Consider the following 16,920-nt stretch of genomic DNA (forward strand, 5'->3'; position numbering starts at 1 on the left):
TACAAGCAGATTTTTTTTTTAGAGAAAATGCAAAGTGCAGAAAGAGTATAAAGGATATTGTCCCAGGGCACCTGGCTGGCTCAGTCAGAAGAGCACGCAACTCTTGATCTGAGGGTCATGAGTTCAAGACCCACATTGGGTATAGAGATTACTTTTTAAAATAAATAAATAAATAGACTTTAAAAAAAAATGACATTGTCCCTTGAGTGCATTTTTTAGAAAGGCCATTTGTTCTGATGCACATATACACTGCTCTATGTATGCAGAATTTTCCAGAAGGAATCATTGGAAGCTTAAGAGTGGTTACATTTGGGAAGACAAATCAGAAGATGTTTCTCCTTTTCATGTTTTTATCTTGAAATTTTACGTACTTATAAATCTTTTTGCTTAATATCAACAAGGTTAGCTAGCAGTAAGATGATTGGGAATTTGGCATTTATTTTCTTCTTTATACTTCTCTATAGTTTAAAAAATAGAGTTTTGTTTAAAAAACTTTTTTTTTTTTTAAGTTTTTTTAAAGAACCTCAACCTAACATTAAATCTTGGTTATGCCTCTTCCTAGCCATGTAACCTTGGCCAAGTCACTTCATCTTTCGGAATCTCACTTTTTTGTCTGCAGAATAGATGTAGTAACTGCCTTCTTCCCAGGTTATGATGAGGAACTGGCCTACATAGATGTTTACACAGTGGCACTCTCATCATAACTATTTTAAAAAAATTCTTTTAATGTTTACTTATTTTTGAGAGAGAGAGAGAGAGACAGACAGACAGAGCATCAGCTGGGAAGGGGCAGAGAGAGAGGGAGACACAGAATCCGAAGCAGGCTCCAGGTTCCGAACTGTCAGCACAGAGCCCAATATGGGTTTCAGACTCATGAACTGTGAGATCATGACCTGAGACAAGTAGGACTCTCAACCAACTGAGCCATCCAGGCACCCCTCATCATATCTATTTTTAAAATTATTAAAAGAGAGTGTGTATTGATTGAAAGTATAAAATAATAGTAACCTCAGAGTGGAGGAGGAAGCAGCCAACTTTGGGACTAGAAATAGGATGCTGGTTGGATCCTGCCATTCCTCCTCTGTGGCTCACTCTTTGTCTCTCAAAGGTAGCTGACTGCATCTGCTTGATGGCCCTAGACAAGCCCCAGGCCGTGCCCGTGGATATCCACATGTGGCAGATTGCCCAGCGTGACTACAGCTGGCACCCCACCATGTCCCAGGCCAAGGGTCCAAGCCCCCAGGCTAACAAGGAACTGGGTAAGGAGAGAGTGGGATGCTGGGGCTAGCAGCGGGCTGAGGTGGTAGAAACTTTTCATACCTCTCTGTAAAATCCCACTCCTGTGGATAGGGAATAAGTAGGAAGGCCAATTAATTTCACCTTTTCACTTCTGGCATAGGAAACTTTTTCCGGAGCCTGTGGGGACCTTATGCTGGCTGGGCCCAAGCAGTAAGTGTTCTGAGGCTCCCTCTCCTCCTCCAGCCCAGACCCCATAAGACTCCTCCCCCCGTCCTGACCCAGTAGACCCTTCCACCACCACCATTTCAGGTGACCCTACTGGACTCTACCCACCCCAGTCCTGACTCTAGTGGATGTTCCTCGCCCTGGCCCTGCTGCCTGTATACCTCTCCACACTGCCACTGGCCCCATCAGTCCTGACCCCGTGTACCCTGACCCCATGCAGTGTCCTTCCCCACTGTCCCCAGGTGCTGTTCAGTGCTGACCTGCGCCAACTCCACCGAGCTCAGGAGCCACCAGCAAAGCGCAGGAGATCTACAGGCCTTGAAGGCTAGGTGGGGGGCACTGGACAAAGGGATACCCCAAATACCTTTCCTCACCTCTCTTCCCCATCCAGTCTCATGTTGGGAAGAGGGCTTCTTGCAGCTACCTCAGGAGCCAGGTACCCTTACATTAAGTAGTTTGCACAACATTGTGGGGTGGAGGTTATCTGGTGAGACAGAGCTACTATGTTTTTATCTCTTCCCTTTATTACAAGAAAGAACAATAAAATAGAAACATTTGTATGGAAAATGCAGTGGAGGAGTGATAGGGAAAGGGGTGGGAAGGCAGTGGGGCTGGGTAACTCCAATTCAGGGAGGGAAGGGGAGCAGGCTGCCCCAACCCCTCCCACACAAAGGATCTGGACCCTGGATCTGGGGCCCTAGAGCTGGGGGGGCAGAGTAGGGGACATTTCTGAGCCCGGCTCCACACAGCCATCTCGACAGCAGCAGCCAGACGCCGGCCCTACATGGGGAGAGAGAACAAGATTGGTCGTAGGAGCAGACCCTCCACTCCAGCCTGTATGTCTCTTCCCACCCATGCCCTTCCACAGAGCACTGGTCCTCACCCCCAGCTGCTGGTGTCAGCAGCTCCCCATGGCTTGCCGTTGGTCCCTGTCCCTCCTGGCTGGTGCCCAGCTGTAGCTTTCTCATGTGCCGCACCACAGCCGTGGCATTGAAGGCTTGCTGTGGGGAGAAGGGGAAAAAGGGACTTTTGAGAGCTGGAGATCATGGGACAGGGTCTGGCAGTGAGATTCATGGGGTGGTTTTGTCATTTTCATTCAGGTGTTATTGGTTGATCCCCTAAAACTCCCTGAAACCTCTACAAGGCTTTATTAAATTACATTCAGCCACATTATATATTTACACAGATAATGCATATATATATATATATGTATATATATATATATATATATATATATATATATATACATATATATATATATGTAATGTGTATACATGAACAAGTATATACAACCCTTTATGTATAAATTCATATTCACATCATAGCAAGCACTTAAAATAGCAGTATGTGTCAGGCACTGTTCTAAGCACTTTATTTGGCAATTCATTTAATCTTCACAAAGGTCTTTGAGGTGGATACTATTAGCGTCACCATTGCCAGAGGAGAAAACTGAGGCACAGACAGGTTAAATAACTTACCCCGGTATGTGTATCATTCTCTATTCAACATATCTACGAAGGTATCCCACACATCCTTCATATTCACCATGTCCAAAACCATAGTCATCCACCCCAAGACAGTTGTGTGCCCCTGGGATCCCCATCTCAGTAACAGTACCACCATTCACCTTTTCCCCAACCAAAATCTTGGGCCAGCCTTTGACATCTCATCTCTCTGCCAACATCTCTTCTACCATCACTTCTTGTCAATTCTACCTCCTAAAGGACTCCTGAGCCATCCACTGTTCTCTGGTCCAAGCCCTCACTGTCTCCTGCCCACATCTCTGCCACAGCCTTCTAAGGGGTCTCCCAGCCTTGACTCCATACCTCTCTCTGCATCCTGAGAGCCCTTTCCAGAGGGCAGGTTACTGCTAAAAATCCTGGGTCTCCTCAGTGTCCTCAGGACCAAGTTAGTTCTCCACTGTGGCACTCAAGGCCTCTACTTCCATCTCCAGTCTGGGCTCTTGCCCCACAGCCCCTCCATTCCATCCAGACTTACTACTTGCACTTCCCTGAATGGACACACTCACTCTCTTGCCCCTGGACTTCTGCATACTGGTCCTCTCTGCCTCAGACATTGTTCTGTTGTACCTGGCTAATTCCTACTCAGCTGTCAGGTCTGACAGGTCTGTCAGGCCATCAAATGCCCATATGTCCCTTCCAGGACCCCATAGGTTGGAGTAGATGTCTCTTTAAGAATTATAGTGTTCCAGGGTGGTGCAGTTGGTTAAGCATCCAGTTCTTGATTTCGGCTCAGGTCAAGATCTCATGGCTCATGGGATCTTGCCCCGAATCAGTCTCCACACTGAGCATGGAGGCTGCTTGGGATTCTCTCTCCTCCCTCTCTCTGCCCTTCTCCCACTCGCAGTCTAAATAAATAAATAAACAAACAAACAGTAAAGAAGAATTATACTGTTCTTGGCAGTCAGGGACTCACTGGGATAGAATGTCAGGGAGTGTTGAATGAATGAATGAATGAAGTTCTTGTAAGTGTCCCTGAGCAATTACTGTGACATGGTGCTAGGTGCTGTGTGAGCTGAGGCCTGGAGAGAGGTGGGGAGGATGTCTGGGGAGGCTGGGACCCAGGACTAGGGACATGGGCTCACCTTCCACTTGCTCTTGGCAAAGTTCTTCTTGATCTGTTCGCTCACCGACTGGTGAATATTCTTATCTAGAGCCGTATCTCCTGCAATCCTAGGATGGGGTGTGTGGAGGGTTGTCTATGAAGGCAAAGACAGGTTTGGGGGCCCCAGACCCCACCCCAGCCTGCAGCTTATTGGAGCTCTCACCACGGGTGCTGCAAGGCCTGCTCACAGGTGAACCTCTTTTCTGGATCCTTCTCCATCAAGTGCCGGATGAAGTCTTTGGCTGAATCCCCAAGAAAACAGCAAAGAGAAATAGCATGATGGTACCTGTGGATACCCCCAACACAAAACCCACCCCCTTGGGTCTGGCCTGGCATCCAAGCAAGACAAGAGGCCAGATCTGTATATGTACCGCCCGACCCCACCTGTACTCTTAGTCTCTAAGCTCCCCCCACCCACCCCAGCCTTCCAGTTCTCTCCTTTTTCCCTTAAGAAAAACTTGTTCTTAAAAAAGATTCTGCTCAGTATATTCACACTGATGTGTAAGTGACCAATAATGGCTTCACAGTTTTGCCTCCTGGTAAGAGGTACAAAAGAACATATGAAAACTTCTATGGTGGTATTTCAGGCATAATGAAGTCATTGGGTGTGGTATTTTCAAAAATACTAGTTTTGAAGACTGAATGAATGCCTACAAGTTTCTCAGCCTGGGGCCAGGCAGAGGGAAGCACCTGGGGTGCTTGGTGTCTGGTCTCGAAGACAGCTCTTAGTTTGGGGCTGGGGAGTCTGACCAGAGGTAGGGCCCAGGGGAAGATGGCAAAGGATCAAATACCAGAGTCAGAGATGTCGTCCCAGTAAGGAGAGTCAAATTCGTACTCGGCCTTCAAAATCTGTTCAAAGAGTTTGGCATCATTCTCGTCATAGAAGGGGGGATAACCGCAGAGCCTGGGCAGGGAGAAACTCCTCCTCATTTCCACTTTCAGTGTACCCATTGGCTCCAATATGGAGCTTTGAGGTAGTCTCAAGAGTCAGGCAACACCCACAGGAAGCAGTTCCCCCTTTTACAAAGGGGAAATCTGCCCCTCTGTGCCTTGTTCACTCCTGTCTAGCTACACTGGCCTGTTTCTTAATTTGCTACCGTCTTTCCTTCCTCAGGGCCTTGCATTTGCTGTTCCCTCTGCCCCCACACCTCAAATGTCTTCCCCCACACCTCAAATGTCTGTCTCCCTCACTTCATCCAGGAGATAGCCTAAGAAATGCCTTTTTTCCTGACCTCCTTACCTAAAATGGCATCCATCCCCATCTCCCTAACCCTGCTTGATTTTTCTTCATAGTATTTTACTACCTGACATTTTATAGATTTACTTGTTTATTGTCTGTGTACTGTACTAGAATTTTTGCTCTCTCAGGGCAGGCACTTTGTTTTCTTCTCTTTTAAATCCCCAGTACTTAGCACAGTGCCAGAAACATAGTATGTGTTGAATGAAATAATATTAGTCATTAATAGGTAGGTATACACTTGGATGGCAGGAAGAAATAGCAGAGAGGAGAAAGAGGGCAAAGTAGGGGAGAGGAGAATGCTAGAGCCACATGCCCCAATGGCCAAGACCCTACTCACAGAATGTAGGCAATGACCCCAATGGACCAGCAATCCACTGCCTTGCTGTAGGGTTTCTGGGCCAGGACCTCAGGAGCTATGGAAGGAAGGAGACATGGTGGTGACAGATCTCTGCCCTGCAGCTTCTGATTTCTCCCCTATCCATGGCCCCCGCCCAGGGTGCTCCATACCCACATATCCTGGGGTCCCGCAAGCTGTGGAGAGCACACTGCCAGGGTCCTCCATCTTGGAGAGGCCAAAGTCAGAAATCATGATCTTGGAGTCTTCATCCAGGCTGTAGTACAGCAGATTCTCTGGCTTGGAAGGTGGAGGGGAAGGAAGAGGTAGAGATGGCCAGAGGCTGGCAGAACCTTCTGCTTCTCCAAGCACCACCTCAAAGACATCACCCCAAAAGCCACTGTGGCTTCACAGCTGCCATCTTGGTTGCAGGCACAAGAAACTCAAGGAAATTCTCAAGGAAGTTAAAAGTAAAAGACAAGGGCCAGAAAAGACAAGGGACTTGGGAATGTGAGTGGGAGTTTTCCATAAGCCAGATTTGTATTGTGAGGCCCTAAAGAATTTTCAAGCACCTACTTTGTGCCAGATCTTGTGCTAGTGCTTGATTTCATCCTTACCACATCCCTATCAGGCCAGTCTGCCTAATCCCACTTTACAGGTCAGAAAACTGATGCCTTGAGAGGCAAAGGGACTTGCCTGAGAACCTACAGTTAGGGAGTAGCAGGGACAGAATTCAAGTCCAGATCTGTCTCACCCCAGCGCTCTTCTAGACTGGAGGAGATGTACTACAAAATGTGAACCCCATCATAGTCTCTGAGGTGTAGGGTTTCACAGGGGCTTCTGGCTTCCTTTTTTATGTTTTGCTGTCCCATCCAAGTTTTCTACAAAGAGCAAAGTGGGACTTTTATTATCAAAAAAAGACCAAGGCACTATTTGGATAAAATAGCAGCACCATTCACCTGGGTGTCCATTTGAGCGTCCAAACCGGAATGGGAGGAGGCAGTTTAGGGTTTACAGGGTGCATTTTGCAGATGGGAAGCCGAGGCTCGGGGATGGGGTAAGAGTTGCCCCAGATCACACAGTGAGGGGTATGTGGAGGCCGCACTCGGCACCCCAGCTCACCACACACCCTTGCACCCCACCTTGAGATCTCGGTGTACGATGCCCAGGTCGTGCAGGTACTTGACGGCGTCCAGCACCTGGAAGATGAGGCGGCTGGCATCCCGCTCCGTGTAGAAGCCTTTCTCCACAATGCGGTCAAACAGTTCTCCACCGGACACCCTGCAGCCGAGGACAGGGCAGTCTGGCCAGAGAAGCTAGGGGGGGGCGGCGGGGAGAGATGTGAGCAAGGGGTGAGGCCACTCACAGCTGCATGATGAGGTAGAGGTGGCCCCCACTCTCATAGATGTCATCCAGGGCTACAATGTTGGGGTGCTTGATCCTGAAAGGAGAAATGAGGTGGTTCAGAGCTGAGGATAGCTCAGCCACTTTCCTACACTCACCTTGAAGAACCACCACTGTAGACCTAGGCAGGACAAACCAGGGTTCTGGGTCCCAAAAGGAAAAGCTGATTCACCATGATTTATTATGATGTAATGGAAGGTAGGAGAGCACAGAGAGATAAACACTGGGCTCTGGCATCAGACACACCTCGGTCTAACCTCCCTCCACTATGTGCTATTTGGGGACAAATCTTTTTACCTCACAGCACTGATCAATATATGATTTTAACATGTTTCTGGGTGCCTGGGTGGTTCAGTCGGTTAAGCAAGTGATTCTTTGTTTTTATTTATTTTGAGAGAGAGAGAGAGAGAGAGAGAGAGTGGGGGAGGGGGCGGAAAGAGAGGGAGAGAGAGGAGAGAAAGAATTCCATGCAGGCTCTGTGCTGACAGCATAGACTCACACTCGTGAACCATGAGATCATGACCTGAGCTGAGATCAAGAGTCAGAAGCTTGGAGTGGCTCAGTTGGTCAAGCGTCCAGCTTCGGCTCAGAGCCTGGAGCCTGCTTCAGGTTCTGTATCTCCCTCTCTCTCTGCCCCTCCCCTGCTCATACTCTGTCTCTCTCTGTCTCTCAAAAATAAATAAACGTTTAAAAAAAAAAAAGTCAGAAGCTTAACTGACTGAGCCACCTAGGCACCCCAAGCATCTGACTCTTGATCTCAGCTCAGGCCTTGGTCTCAGGGTTTTGAGTTCAAGCCCCACATTGGGCTCCACACTGGGCATGGAGCCTACCTTAAAAATAATAATAATAATTATTATTATTAATTAATTAAAAAATAAAATAAAAAGTGTCTGTGTTTATAAGTTTATCAGCCTCCCCCACCAGAATGCCAGCTCCAGGAGACCAGGGGCTTTATGTTACCGTTGTTCCTCCCACACCGGGTGTAGAGTAAGTGCTCACTTATTCATTGAATATTAAGCCTGTTTCCTTATCTATAATATGAAGCCAGTGACAGTACTTCCCTCAAAGAGTTGGAGTGAGGATCACGTGAGAAAATGCAGGTAAGAATCTTGGCACAACGTCTGGCACACAGTGAATGCTCAATAAATGAACCGATGATGGTGACTGAGCTTGACAGGGGCCATGGCTCTGCCACAAAGTTGCTCTGTGACCTTGGGCAAATCCCTTACCCTCTCTGGACCTCAGGCCCCCTCCCACACCCAATAGTGGAAATGACCAGTTAATCCCTGACCAGGGTGGTTGGAAAACTCAGGCGAGAGGATAGAAGTGAAGGTTCTCCATAAGCTTTCCAGTGAGGGCAGCAGGTTACACACAAGTATAAGCAAATTATAGACAGTTGGCTATTGATTTAGTCAGGGGGCTGTGAGACAGGTATTTTTGAACTTCCTGAGTGGCTTTAATATGTACGGGGAATTGAGGTAGGTCTTCAGTAACACCAGTTGAGATGTGATGGTCCAAGCTACGTTCAAGGATTGACTTTTAGATCTGAATGAACAAGTTAAGCCACTATAAACAAGCAGTGGCATTAGCTGTTGCAGCAGACACCTGAAATAAAGGGACCTTTAAAGTGCTCCACAATCCTACCAAGTGGAGATTATTACCCCATTTTATAAATGAGCAATTTGAGGCTCACAGGTTAAATGATTTGCCCAAAGCAGAGGTAGGAAGAGAATAGGAGGAGTCAAGGCAGGGTCAACCCACACAGAGACAGTGTGGCCCACGCACTTGTGCAGGACAGCGATCTCGTTCTCCATGCTGCCTTCCTTGCCCTCCAGAGCCTTCTTGGCGATGCATTTGATGGCCACCAGCTTGTGAGTTCTTTTATCTTCTGCCAGGATTACCTCTGAGAAGGCCCCCCTGCAAAGAAAGGGGATTCATGAGGTGAGGAACTGGAACCTTAGCTTCCCTTCAGCCCTTCTTTCATACCCCTATGGGTATCATTGACCACCTGTGGACCATGAAGATGAGATGAGCCTCCCTACATCACTCTTCCAACCCCTGGTCCCTGAGGTGGTCACGTGACCCACGGCTGGCCAATCAGAATAGTCTATCCTTGGCTACAGTAATTGGGTCACATGATGCAAGCCAGGTTACTGGCACTTTGAGAATAAGGTGCTCTTTTTCCTTCCAAGCTGATAAGATGCAACCCTGGAGCTTTTGGTGGTTATCTTTGCCACCACTTGAGGAGGGCCTGCTTGAGAATGAAGGCAACACAAATGAAATCAGAGCTAAGAAATTTCCTGGTGACAAAGATAATTTCCTGATAACATCATGTGAGCCCCTGGATCCAGCCATGCCTGAAGTTTATGCCCTGGGCATTTTGATTCATGCAAAATTGATTCATTTCTTTTTCTGCTACAATTTCAGTCATGGTTTACTTAACACCTTTTATAAATTTGAAGAACCATCAGCATCACCTGGGGACTTTAGAAGTGCAGAATCTCAGGCCTTAACCTCAGACTTACTAAATCAGAATCTGCATTTTTAACAAGATCCTCAGATGATCTGTATGCTCACTGATTGTTGAGAAGCAATATTTTACAAGTTAGTTAGAAAAGAACAAACTCATGTACTAAAGTTCACTGATTGATGAAGGAAGATTTCCTAGCATCTTCTTTCTAGGACTATTTGTGTTGCCTGGGATAAGAAATCTAAGTCAAAGAAAAGCATCTCTTATGGCAAAATCTCAATCATCAGAATAACTAGTGACTGTGATAGCCTCATTGCTGGTTTCTAGTCATGTCCCTCTCCAATTTACCCTCCATGCTTTGTTTGGCCAGAGTGACTATCCTGAATTGCAAACCCATCAAAATATCTTAAATGTCTTCCTATGGTCCATGAGATAAAGTCCAGCCCCCATAGCTTGGCTTTCAAGGTCTTACATGACCTGTTCTCTCTTCTCAGAGAGAAGCATCTTCCACTCTTCCCCTAGCCTCTGATTACAACTCTATCATTCTTCACCTCTTTCCACACATAACGTGCTTCTCAGCCTTTGCTTAGGCTTCCTTCTGGCTGGAATGCCCTTCTCCCTCTCTGATAAGTGCACTTCTACTCATCCTTCAGTCCCTAGCTCTAGGCAGTAGCTATCACTCTGAGCTCTACAAAGTCCTCATTCCTGACTTTAACAGGAACACATCATATACCCTGTTGTCATTTTCCCTGGGTGTACTTCCATCACATATTTAGGATCAACTTGAGGGGAAAAGATCAGGTTTGAGTTATTTCTGGATTCCCACCACTGAGAACAGAGCCATGCCCAGCTTCATTTCCTAAACCTAGGCCAAAATCCCCAGCTCTTGGCCAAACATTGGAAAGACTGGCTCCTTCATTCTCCCCTACTTTGTTCTCTTCACAGGAACCCAGAGCTGCAGCCAAGAGCAGCCTCTGTTCCACCCACTGTCAGCCAGAAGTGAAAAGATGAGCCAGACTGGGCCATGGCAAGGCCGCTGCAGGGCCTGGACTATAGCAAACAGGAAGCAGTGATAAACTGACCAGAGGAAGTACCACCCTGGATGCAGTCTCCCCAGCCAGCCAGGCCCAAGAGTAAGGACCTTACCAACCCCACACCCCGGCTCACAGACAGCCTCCCCCTCCACCCCCGCTTGCCTGCCCTGAGACTCACGTTCCCAGAACATCACGGAAGTCGTAAATGTCCCTAATGTCCTCCACCTGCTTCCAGCTGGGGCCGTCCACTGCCCCCGGCATGGCCCACTGCCCCCTGGCCACAGCCAGGGCTCCTGAGAAGGGAAATGAAGGGAAAAGACTCAGTAGGGCCCAGCCTTCTATGTTGGGACTTAGGAAATTGAGGCCCCATTCAGTCATTCAGCCTGCATGTATTCATTCCTTGATTCATTCATTTGACAAAGTTATTCAGCAAACTCACTCACTCACTAGTCTTTTGTTCACCCAACAAATCCTCATGCCTAAAGGAAAATCCTTCAAGGTGGCAGCAGAATTCTTTTTTCAACAAAGTCATTTGTTCATTTATTCAGCTCCAGGTTTCTCCTTCTCCAAATCAAAACACTCAGGAGGATGCTGACCTCCAGGAGAACAGCAGAGAAGACCCCAGAGCAGCTTGTACAAGTAAGTGCACAGCCCTGGAGGGTTCCCCCTGTCTCCAGAACCAGGAATGTCCCAGCCCCACCCTGGGAATTGCTGGGGTGTCTCCTCTCCTTCCTCTTTCTTCTTCCACTCAGTCTCTCGGAAATCAGGTTTCCGGTAGCCTGGGCTTCCAGCAATATCTCAGCCACGTTTTTAAATAGCTCCTTCTGCACTGTTACCACGGCAACAGCAGCCACAGCTGGAGCTCCCCAGGCCACCTATTATACCCCCTCTCCCTCCTGGCTCCCTGTTTGGGTCCCAGAAGCCTGAGAAATGGTCCTACCCAGTCTGTCCCCTCCTGGCTTCTTCTGACCCTGCTCCAGCCTGTACCTTTCTTCAGAGACCTCTGTCAGCAGGGAGTTCTCTCCCCATTTATCAGATGGAGAATAGGGAGACTGAGGTTGGAGACAGATATGGACTGGGTCCAAAGTTGCCCAAATGATGACTGGCTGGGGCCCAGTTAAGCTTGCTGAGTGCCAAGGACTTTGACAGGGCCACTCTCAGCTTGTCCTTCCAATATGCAGCCAGACTGGAGCCCATTCAGACCCAGTATGCTGTGTGACCTCAAGGAGGGCACTTCCTGTTTCCCCTGTGGGAGAATGAAAGGAAGGTGTCCTGACTAGAGTCCCTGGTGTGAGACCCCACTCCTTGGATAGGACCTTGTTTCCAGGGGGTCCTAGCCACCCATCCCAGGAGCAGAAACTTCTAGGAAAGGAGATATGATGGTAGGCTCTAGAAACACAGTTTTAAAGCCCACTTGGAGGCCTGGCAAATACAACCCTTCTAGTTCCACACATATCTCTGCACCTGGACACACCACACCAAGCTCCACCCACAATACCTGCCCCCAGATTCAGTACATTCCATCCCCAGATACCCCAACACCTGATCATACATGTGTACCCAGGCATCAGCACACATGTCCAAAGATACACTCCCCCAGACATCCTCACATCCCAACATCCCTCCCACAGATCCCTCTTACACCCCAAAAACACACATCTGCACACACTTAGACCACATCTCTCTCTCTCTCTCTCTTTCTCTCTCTCTCTCACACACACACACACACACACACACACATATTCCTCACCTATGTACCAGACATCCCAGATACACTCATACCCTTCATCCTGTTTCTATACACCTTAAAAGCTCCTATGTTCCAAACTGAACCCCAACTCCTTACATACCTAACTTCAAACATCCTCAATACACATATAGCCTCCACTCTTACCACCCTTGAGCCAGATGCTAGCATGCACCACACCTGGACACACATCTGCAACAAAAACACTGATTCCCAGATATCCCCACCCATAAGGATACCCTTACACTGTAGCTCCGTATCTGATGCACACGCTTGTGCTAAGACATTAGCACACCCCAACACGGCCCCACATATTTATAGCTCCAATGCCCAGTCCTTCCACATTCAGACCCATCTGAACGCAGACGCACCCACACGCACACCCTTCCCACCTTCCGACATTACCCACTCAGTTCCCCACCGGCCGCCTGGCACCTGCGGGGCCTGGGGGCAGAGGTAGGAGAGAAAGGCCCTGCCCTGCCCTGCCCATCCAGAGTCTAGCTCCCTTAGGCACCTATCCCATCCCTGGGTGAGAGGATCCAGCGGCTGGTGGGTCCAGCCGCCCCTCCTCGGAGCCCAGGAGCACAGGCGGGTTGGCCCCCGGGCTGTACCTGCGGCTGCCCCGCCGCGGGGCTGGCTGGAAGGCCCGAAGTGGCTGCAGCTGAGCTCTGGCTGCCGGCTGCTGTCTGCCGCCGCTCCGCGCCTGGCCCGCCCGCCCGCTCGCTCCCTCGCTGAGGCTCGGCTCGGGCTCTGCTGGCTCCCTCCGCCCGCCTGCGGCTCTGATGTCAGTGGAGGAGGAGCCTGCGGCGGAGGGACAAGGGACTGGGAGGCACCGCTGCGCTCCCGGGCTGGGGAAGGGGCGCGGCGGTTGGAGGGGAAGCCCCTAGTTCAGGTCAGCTCCTCTTCTGGACTTTTCCCTCCCTTCCTCTCCGTAGGGCCCCCATTTCACGGAGGGGACAACTGAGGTCCAGAGAGATGAAGGGTTCAAAATCAGCAGTTGGTCAGAGGCAAAATTAAATTCGAATCCAGGTCTGTGTGATGCCAGAGTCTGGCCAGTTCCACCCTGTCGCCTTGTGGAGTTTCAGACTAGTCCTGGAAGCTCCCTTGGGAATCTTGGGTTCTGTCTCCCCTTTCCTCTCACCGTCCCCTTTCCCCCAGTGCCCAGAAGGGAAGAAGGGAATCAGGCCCTCAAAAGGGCTCAGGAGACTGACGCGGGTTGGGGGGGGGGGGGGGGTGGTGATGGAGGGCGTAGAGAAAGGGGAAAGCAAGAGTAAACAGTGAACAGAATAGAGACAGTCGTAGGGTGGGGTCCCCAGTTGACAGGCAGAAAAACAGACCCGAAGTCCCTTCCTTCGGGAGGCTGAGCTGAAGTTCCAGTCCCCTGCACCTGCCCCTCAAAATAGGTGTGGTGCCCTGAGGGCCTGGGACTGGGAGGGGGAAGGGAGGAGAGGGAGTTAAATCAGGATCCCAGAGGAAGCGAGCCAGAGACCAAAGAGCCACGTGACTGGCTGGGTTCCTGGGGTTGATGGCTAGGCGCCAGGTTTGGAGTGGGGGGTGGAGCACAAACTGCTCCTGGGACGTCGGCAGGGGGCCAAGGGACCTGACCAAGGTCCTCTTGCGCAAGGCTTTCCTTGGGAAGAAATTTGGTGCAGGGTGAGGGAGGGAGCAACTCAAAGGAAGTGTGGGTGGGGCTGGACTGGGGCCAGTCAGAGGAGGCACATGCTTCGACACCCACTCTTCCTCCATCACCTCCCACAGCCCCAAACTTGTGCATTTTCCAGCAGGACTTGGGGAGAGGACAATTCTGACCCCAACTCAATTTCAGCTGGCTTTTACTTCTCTTTTCCCTGGGACTAGATCAGGGGTGGTTGATGTATTATGCCCATTTTTGCCCATTTTACAGATGAGAGAGGATGATGGCTGAGGTTCCTAGAAAGGCTTTAAAGACTGATTTATCTGGGGGTGCCTGGGTGTCTCAGTCCATTAAGTGTCTGACTCTTGATTTCTGCTCAGGTCATGATCTCAAGGTTCATGGGATCAATCAATCCCCAATCAGTTGGGATTCTTTCTCTCCCTCTCTCTCTATGCCCCTCTGCCTCTCTCTCTCTCTCTCTCTCTCTCTCTCTCTCTCTCTCTCAAAATAAATAAACATTAAAGAAAAAAAAGGGACTGACTTATCTGAGTCACATTTCACCTCTCTGAGCCTCAATTTTTCCATCTGGAATATGGGAATATGTGACCAACTGAGAATTCTATGAGATAATAAATGTGAAATGCTTGGAATACCATAGGGGTTCAGATATGAGAGCTAGACTTAGTGTAAACTGAGGCTCAGAGAAGGGACCTGATTGTCCAGGGGCAGGAGACACAGGTCAGTTTCCCTGTCCTGAATCTCAGTATCTCAGACTTCCTAGTTCATGGGGAAACATATCTCCTACCCAGGGCTGAGGCCCTACTCTCCCCTAGACCACCAATACACCCATTGATCTAGAATTATTTCACTACAAATTCCTGTTTATCTCATTGACAACATTTCTGAGGTGATAAGGTGGCCTCTGTCCTTTCGAGGACTTGTACACCTTTTATGCTCTGTTTTACACGTTGCCTGCTTTTGAGCATGTCTGAGGGCACTTACACTTTACTTTTTTAACAAATACATTCTCTGTCTTTTTAAAAAAAAATTCTACTAAGCAAATAATTACATAAGATACTAAAAACACACAAAGACCATCCTTGTCACTGATCAGATTCTTTCACTTGCTAAGTAGCAGAATCCTAACCTAAGCCAGCTTCACCAAAGAGGGACCTGTGGCTCACAATAGCTGACTGCAAGATTGAGGGAAAAACAACATGGATCAGGGTCTTGGAGACTGGAACTGGAGACACAGGGCTCATAGCATTTGCTTTCTTTTTTTTTTTTTTTTTTTTAACGTTTATTTATTTTTGAGACAGAGAGAGACAGAGAGAGACAGAGCATGAACGGGGGAGGGTCAGAGAGAGAGGGAGACACAGAATCTGATATGGGCTCCAGGCTCTGAGCTGTCAGCATAGAGCCTGACGCAGGGCTCGAACTCACAGACCGTGTGATCATGACCTGAGCCGAAGTCGCCGAAGTCGGACGCTTAACCGGCTGAGCCACGCAGGCGCCCCAGCATTTGCTTTCTTGTATCTCTCCTTGTCTCAATTTCTCTGCACGTTGGCTTCCCTTCCTCTGCAGAGTGAGCTCTGCCTGGCAGGAAATGTGGTGTGAGGTAGCCTCAGCTTTCCAATGCAACCCAGCAGGAAAGCTCGACCCAGTTTTCATATATCAGTCTCAGGGAAGGACTCTGATTATTTTCTGCTAGAGTAACATGCCTACCCCTTGGCCCCAGACAAACTATTGCCAGGGAAATGAAGTACTGTGTTGGGTAAATGTACTGTCATGGGCAGCCACACCAGAGTCAAGGGGTGAAGAGGCGTGTCTTGCCAAAAGGAAATAAAGATGCTGGGCAGGCATGAATAACACATCTATCCCAGCCCTGCTCCCATCAATCAGAAATAACTAGTATTAGTATTTTTTGGTACCTATTCCTCCAGACTTTGGGATGCATGTATTTACATACACATTTCCTCCTACAGTCCCAACCCCCAATGAGCATATTTCATGGTACTAAAACAAAAAGTCAAGGACAGTCAAATAGATGAAGGAAAAAAGGAAAAAATCCTCTTCTCTCCTTTGTTATTAAAAAAAGATGACCAAACAGCTCAGACACGTCCATCAATTCTCGCACACAGAAAATAAGCCATTGGAGGGGTGAAAGGTTTTCTAAGATTAGAGAGAATGGAAGAATTCCTATGGAAAAGATGGACAAAGTTATGTGCAAAACAGAAAAACATTCTTTTTTTTTTTAAAGAGTGTTTTCTTTTTTTTAATGTTTATTTACTTATTTTGAGAGAGAGAGTGAACACAAGCATGTGAGCGGGGAAAGGGAAGAGAGAGAATCCCAAGCAGTCTCCGTGCATCAGCACAGAACCAAATGTGGGGCTCTGTCCACGAACTGTGAGATCATAATCTGAGCCGAAATCAAGAGCCAGAGGCGTAACCAACCGAGTTACACAGGAGCCCCCCAAAAAACATTCTTTAACTTCTATTGCTGGAAACAAACAAACAAAACCTTACCCTACTCCAAAATCATACCCAGCATTAAAAGGCAAACTTCAGACTGAGGAAATGTTTTATAGACAATGGGTTAATATTTTCTATTATGTGAAGAACACTGAACATTGATAACAAACAGACCCAATAACTGGTCAGTGGAGACAGATAAAACACAATAAACATAGGACGTTTTCTACCTCACAAGTAATCAAAGCAGTGCAAACTAAAAGGCCATTAATAGCCTTTCAATTCTGAAGTTTAAAAAACTAGTGACACTGAAATTGTCAGTGTGAGCAGTGGATACTGCTGTATTTCTGGTGGGAAAATGACTTGCTAAAATCTTTCGGAAAGCCGTTTGGCAATATGCATCAAAGGCTTCAGTAACGTCCAGGCCTTTTGACCCAGGCATTTCTCTTCTGGGAATTAATTTCAGGGAAATAGTCCTAAATTAGGACAAAGCTATA

At 48.3% G+C, this 16,920-nt stretch overlaps 2 protein-coding genes across 9 annotated transcripts in view; one reads left to right on the plus strand and one right to left on the minus strand.

The window, feature by feature from the left end:
• Positions 1–16,920, plus strand: part of OGG1 (8-oxoguanine DNA glycosylase) — a 44,603-nt gene that overhangs the window by 4,362 nt on the left and 23,321 nt on the right. For 2 of the 5 annotated variants that reach the window (XR_008420489.1, XR_008420490.1), the window contains exons 5-7: positions 1,109–1,259; positions 10,483–10,670; positions 11,120–11,210. Coding sequence is in view for 3 of the 5 variants with exons in the window: in XM_019428247.2 (XP_019283792.1) it covers positions 1,109–1,259; positions 1,400–1,449; positions 1,707–1,793 (288 nt within the window). In the remaining 2 variants the exon portion in view is untranslated. Of the gene's footprint in view, positions 1–1,108; positions 1,260–1,399; positions 1,454–1,684; positions 2,638–10,482; positions 10,671–11,119; positions 11,211–16,920 lie in introns of those variants that run through there. The other 3 variants (XM_019428250.2, XM_019428247.2, XM_053897822.1) reach the window with 3 other exon arrangements.
• Positions 1,967–13,502, minus strand: CAMK1 (calcium/calmodulin dependent protein kinase I). Of its 4 annotated transcripts, none has more exons than XM_053897819.1 (12): positions 12,930–13,495; positions 10,750–10,864; positions 8,853–8,984; positions 7,030–7,104; positions 6,806–6,944; positions 5,837–6,038; positions 5,667–5,742; positions 4,881–4,993; positions 4,253–4,331; positions 4,070–4,157; positions 2,348–2,465; positions 1,967–2,244 (listed from the first exon to the last, which is right to left on the minus strand). In XM_053897819.1, the coding sequence occupies exons 2-12, from the start codon at positions 10,830–10,832 to the stop codon at positions 2,162–2,164; spliced, it is 1,188 nt and encodes a 395-aa protein (XP_053753794.1). In that variant the 5' UTR covers positions 10,833–10,864; positions 12,930–13,495; the 3' UTR covers positions 1,967–2,161. The 4 variants fall into 4 exon arrangements, with proteins under 4 accessions (XP_053753794.1, XP_053753795.1, XP_053753792.1 ...); XM_053897820.1 differs by having other exon boundaries at positions 5,837–5,963; positions 12,930–13,486; XM_053897817.1 differs by having other exon boundaries at positions 1,967–2,465; positions 12,930–13,502.

The sequence above is a fragment of the Panthera pardus genome, unplaced genomic scaffold (genome assembly GCF_024362965.1).
Source record: "Panthera pardus isolate Hobbes unplaced genomic scaffold, ASM2436296v1 HiC_scaffold_8, whole genome shotgun sequence".
Taxonomy (NCBI): domain Eukaryota; kingdom Metazoa; phylum Chordata; class Mammalia; order Carnivora; family Felidae; genus Panthera; species Panthera pardus.

Bases quoted from the DNA above. Each gene is read 5' to 3' on its own strand.
- CAMK1 (XM_053897817.1), bottom strand. From the start codon at position 10,832: ATGCCGGGGGCAGTGGACGGCCCCAGCTGGAAGCAGGTGGAGGACATT. The intron at 7,105-8,852 runs GTGCGTGGGCCA...TTCTCCTTTCAG, and splicing joins GAGATCGCTGTCCTGCACAA to GATCAAGCACCCCAACATTG. The intron at 4,158-4,252 runs GTGAGAGCTCCA...ACCCCATCCTAG, and splicing joins CAGGCCTTGCAGCACCCGTG to GATTGCAGGAGATACGGCTC.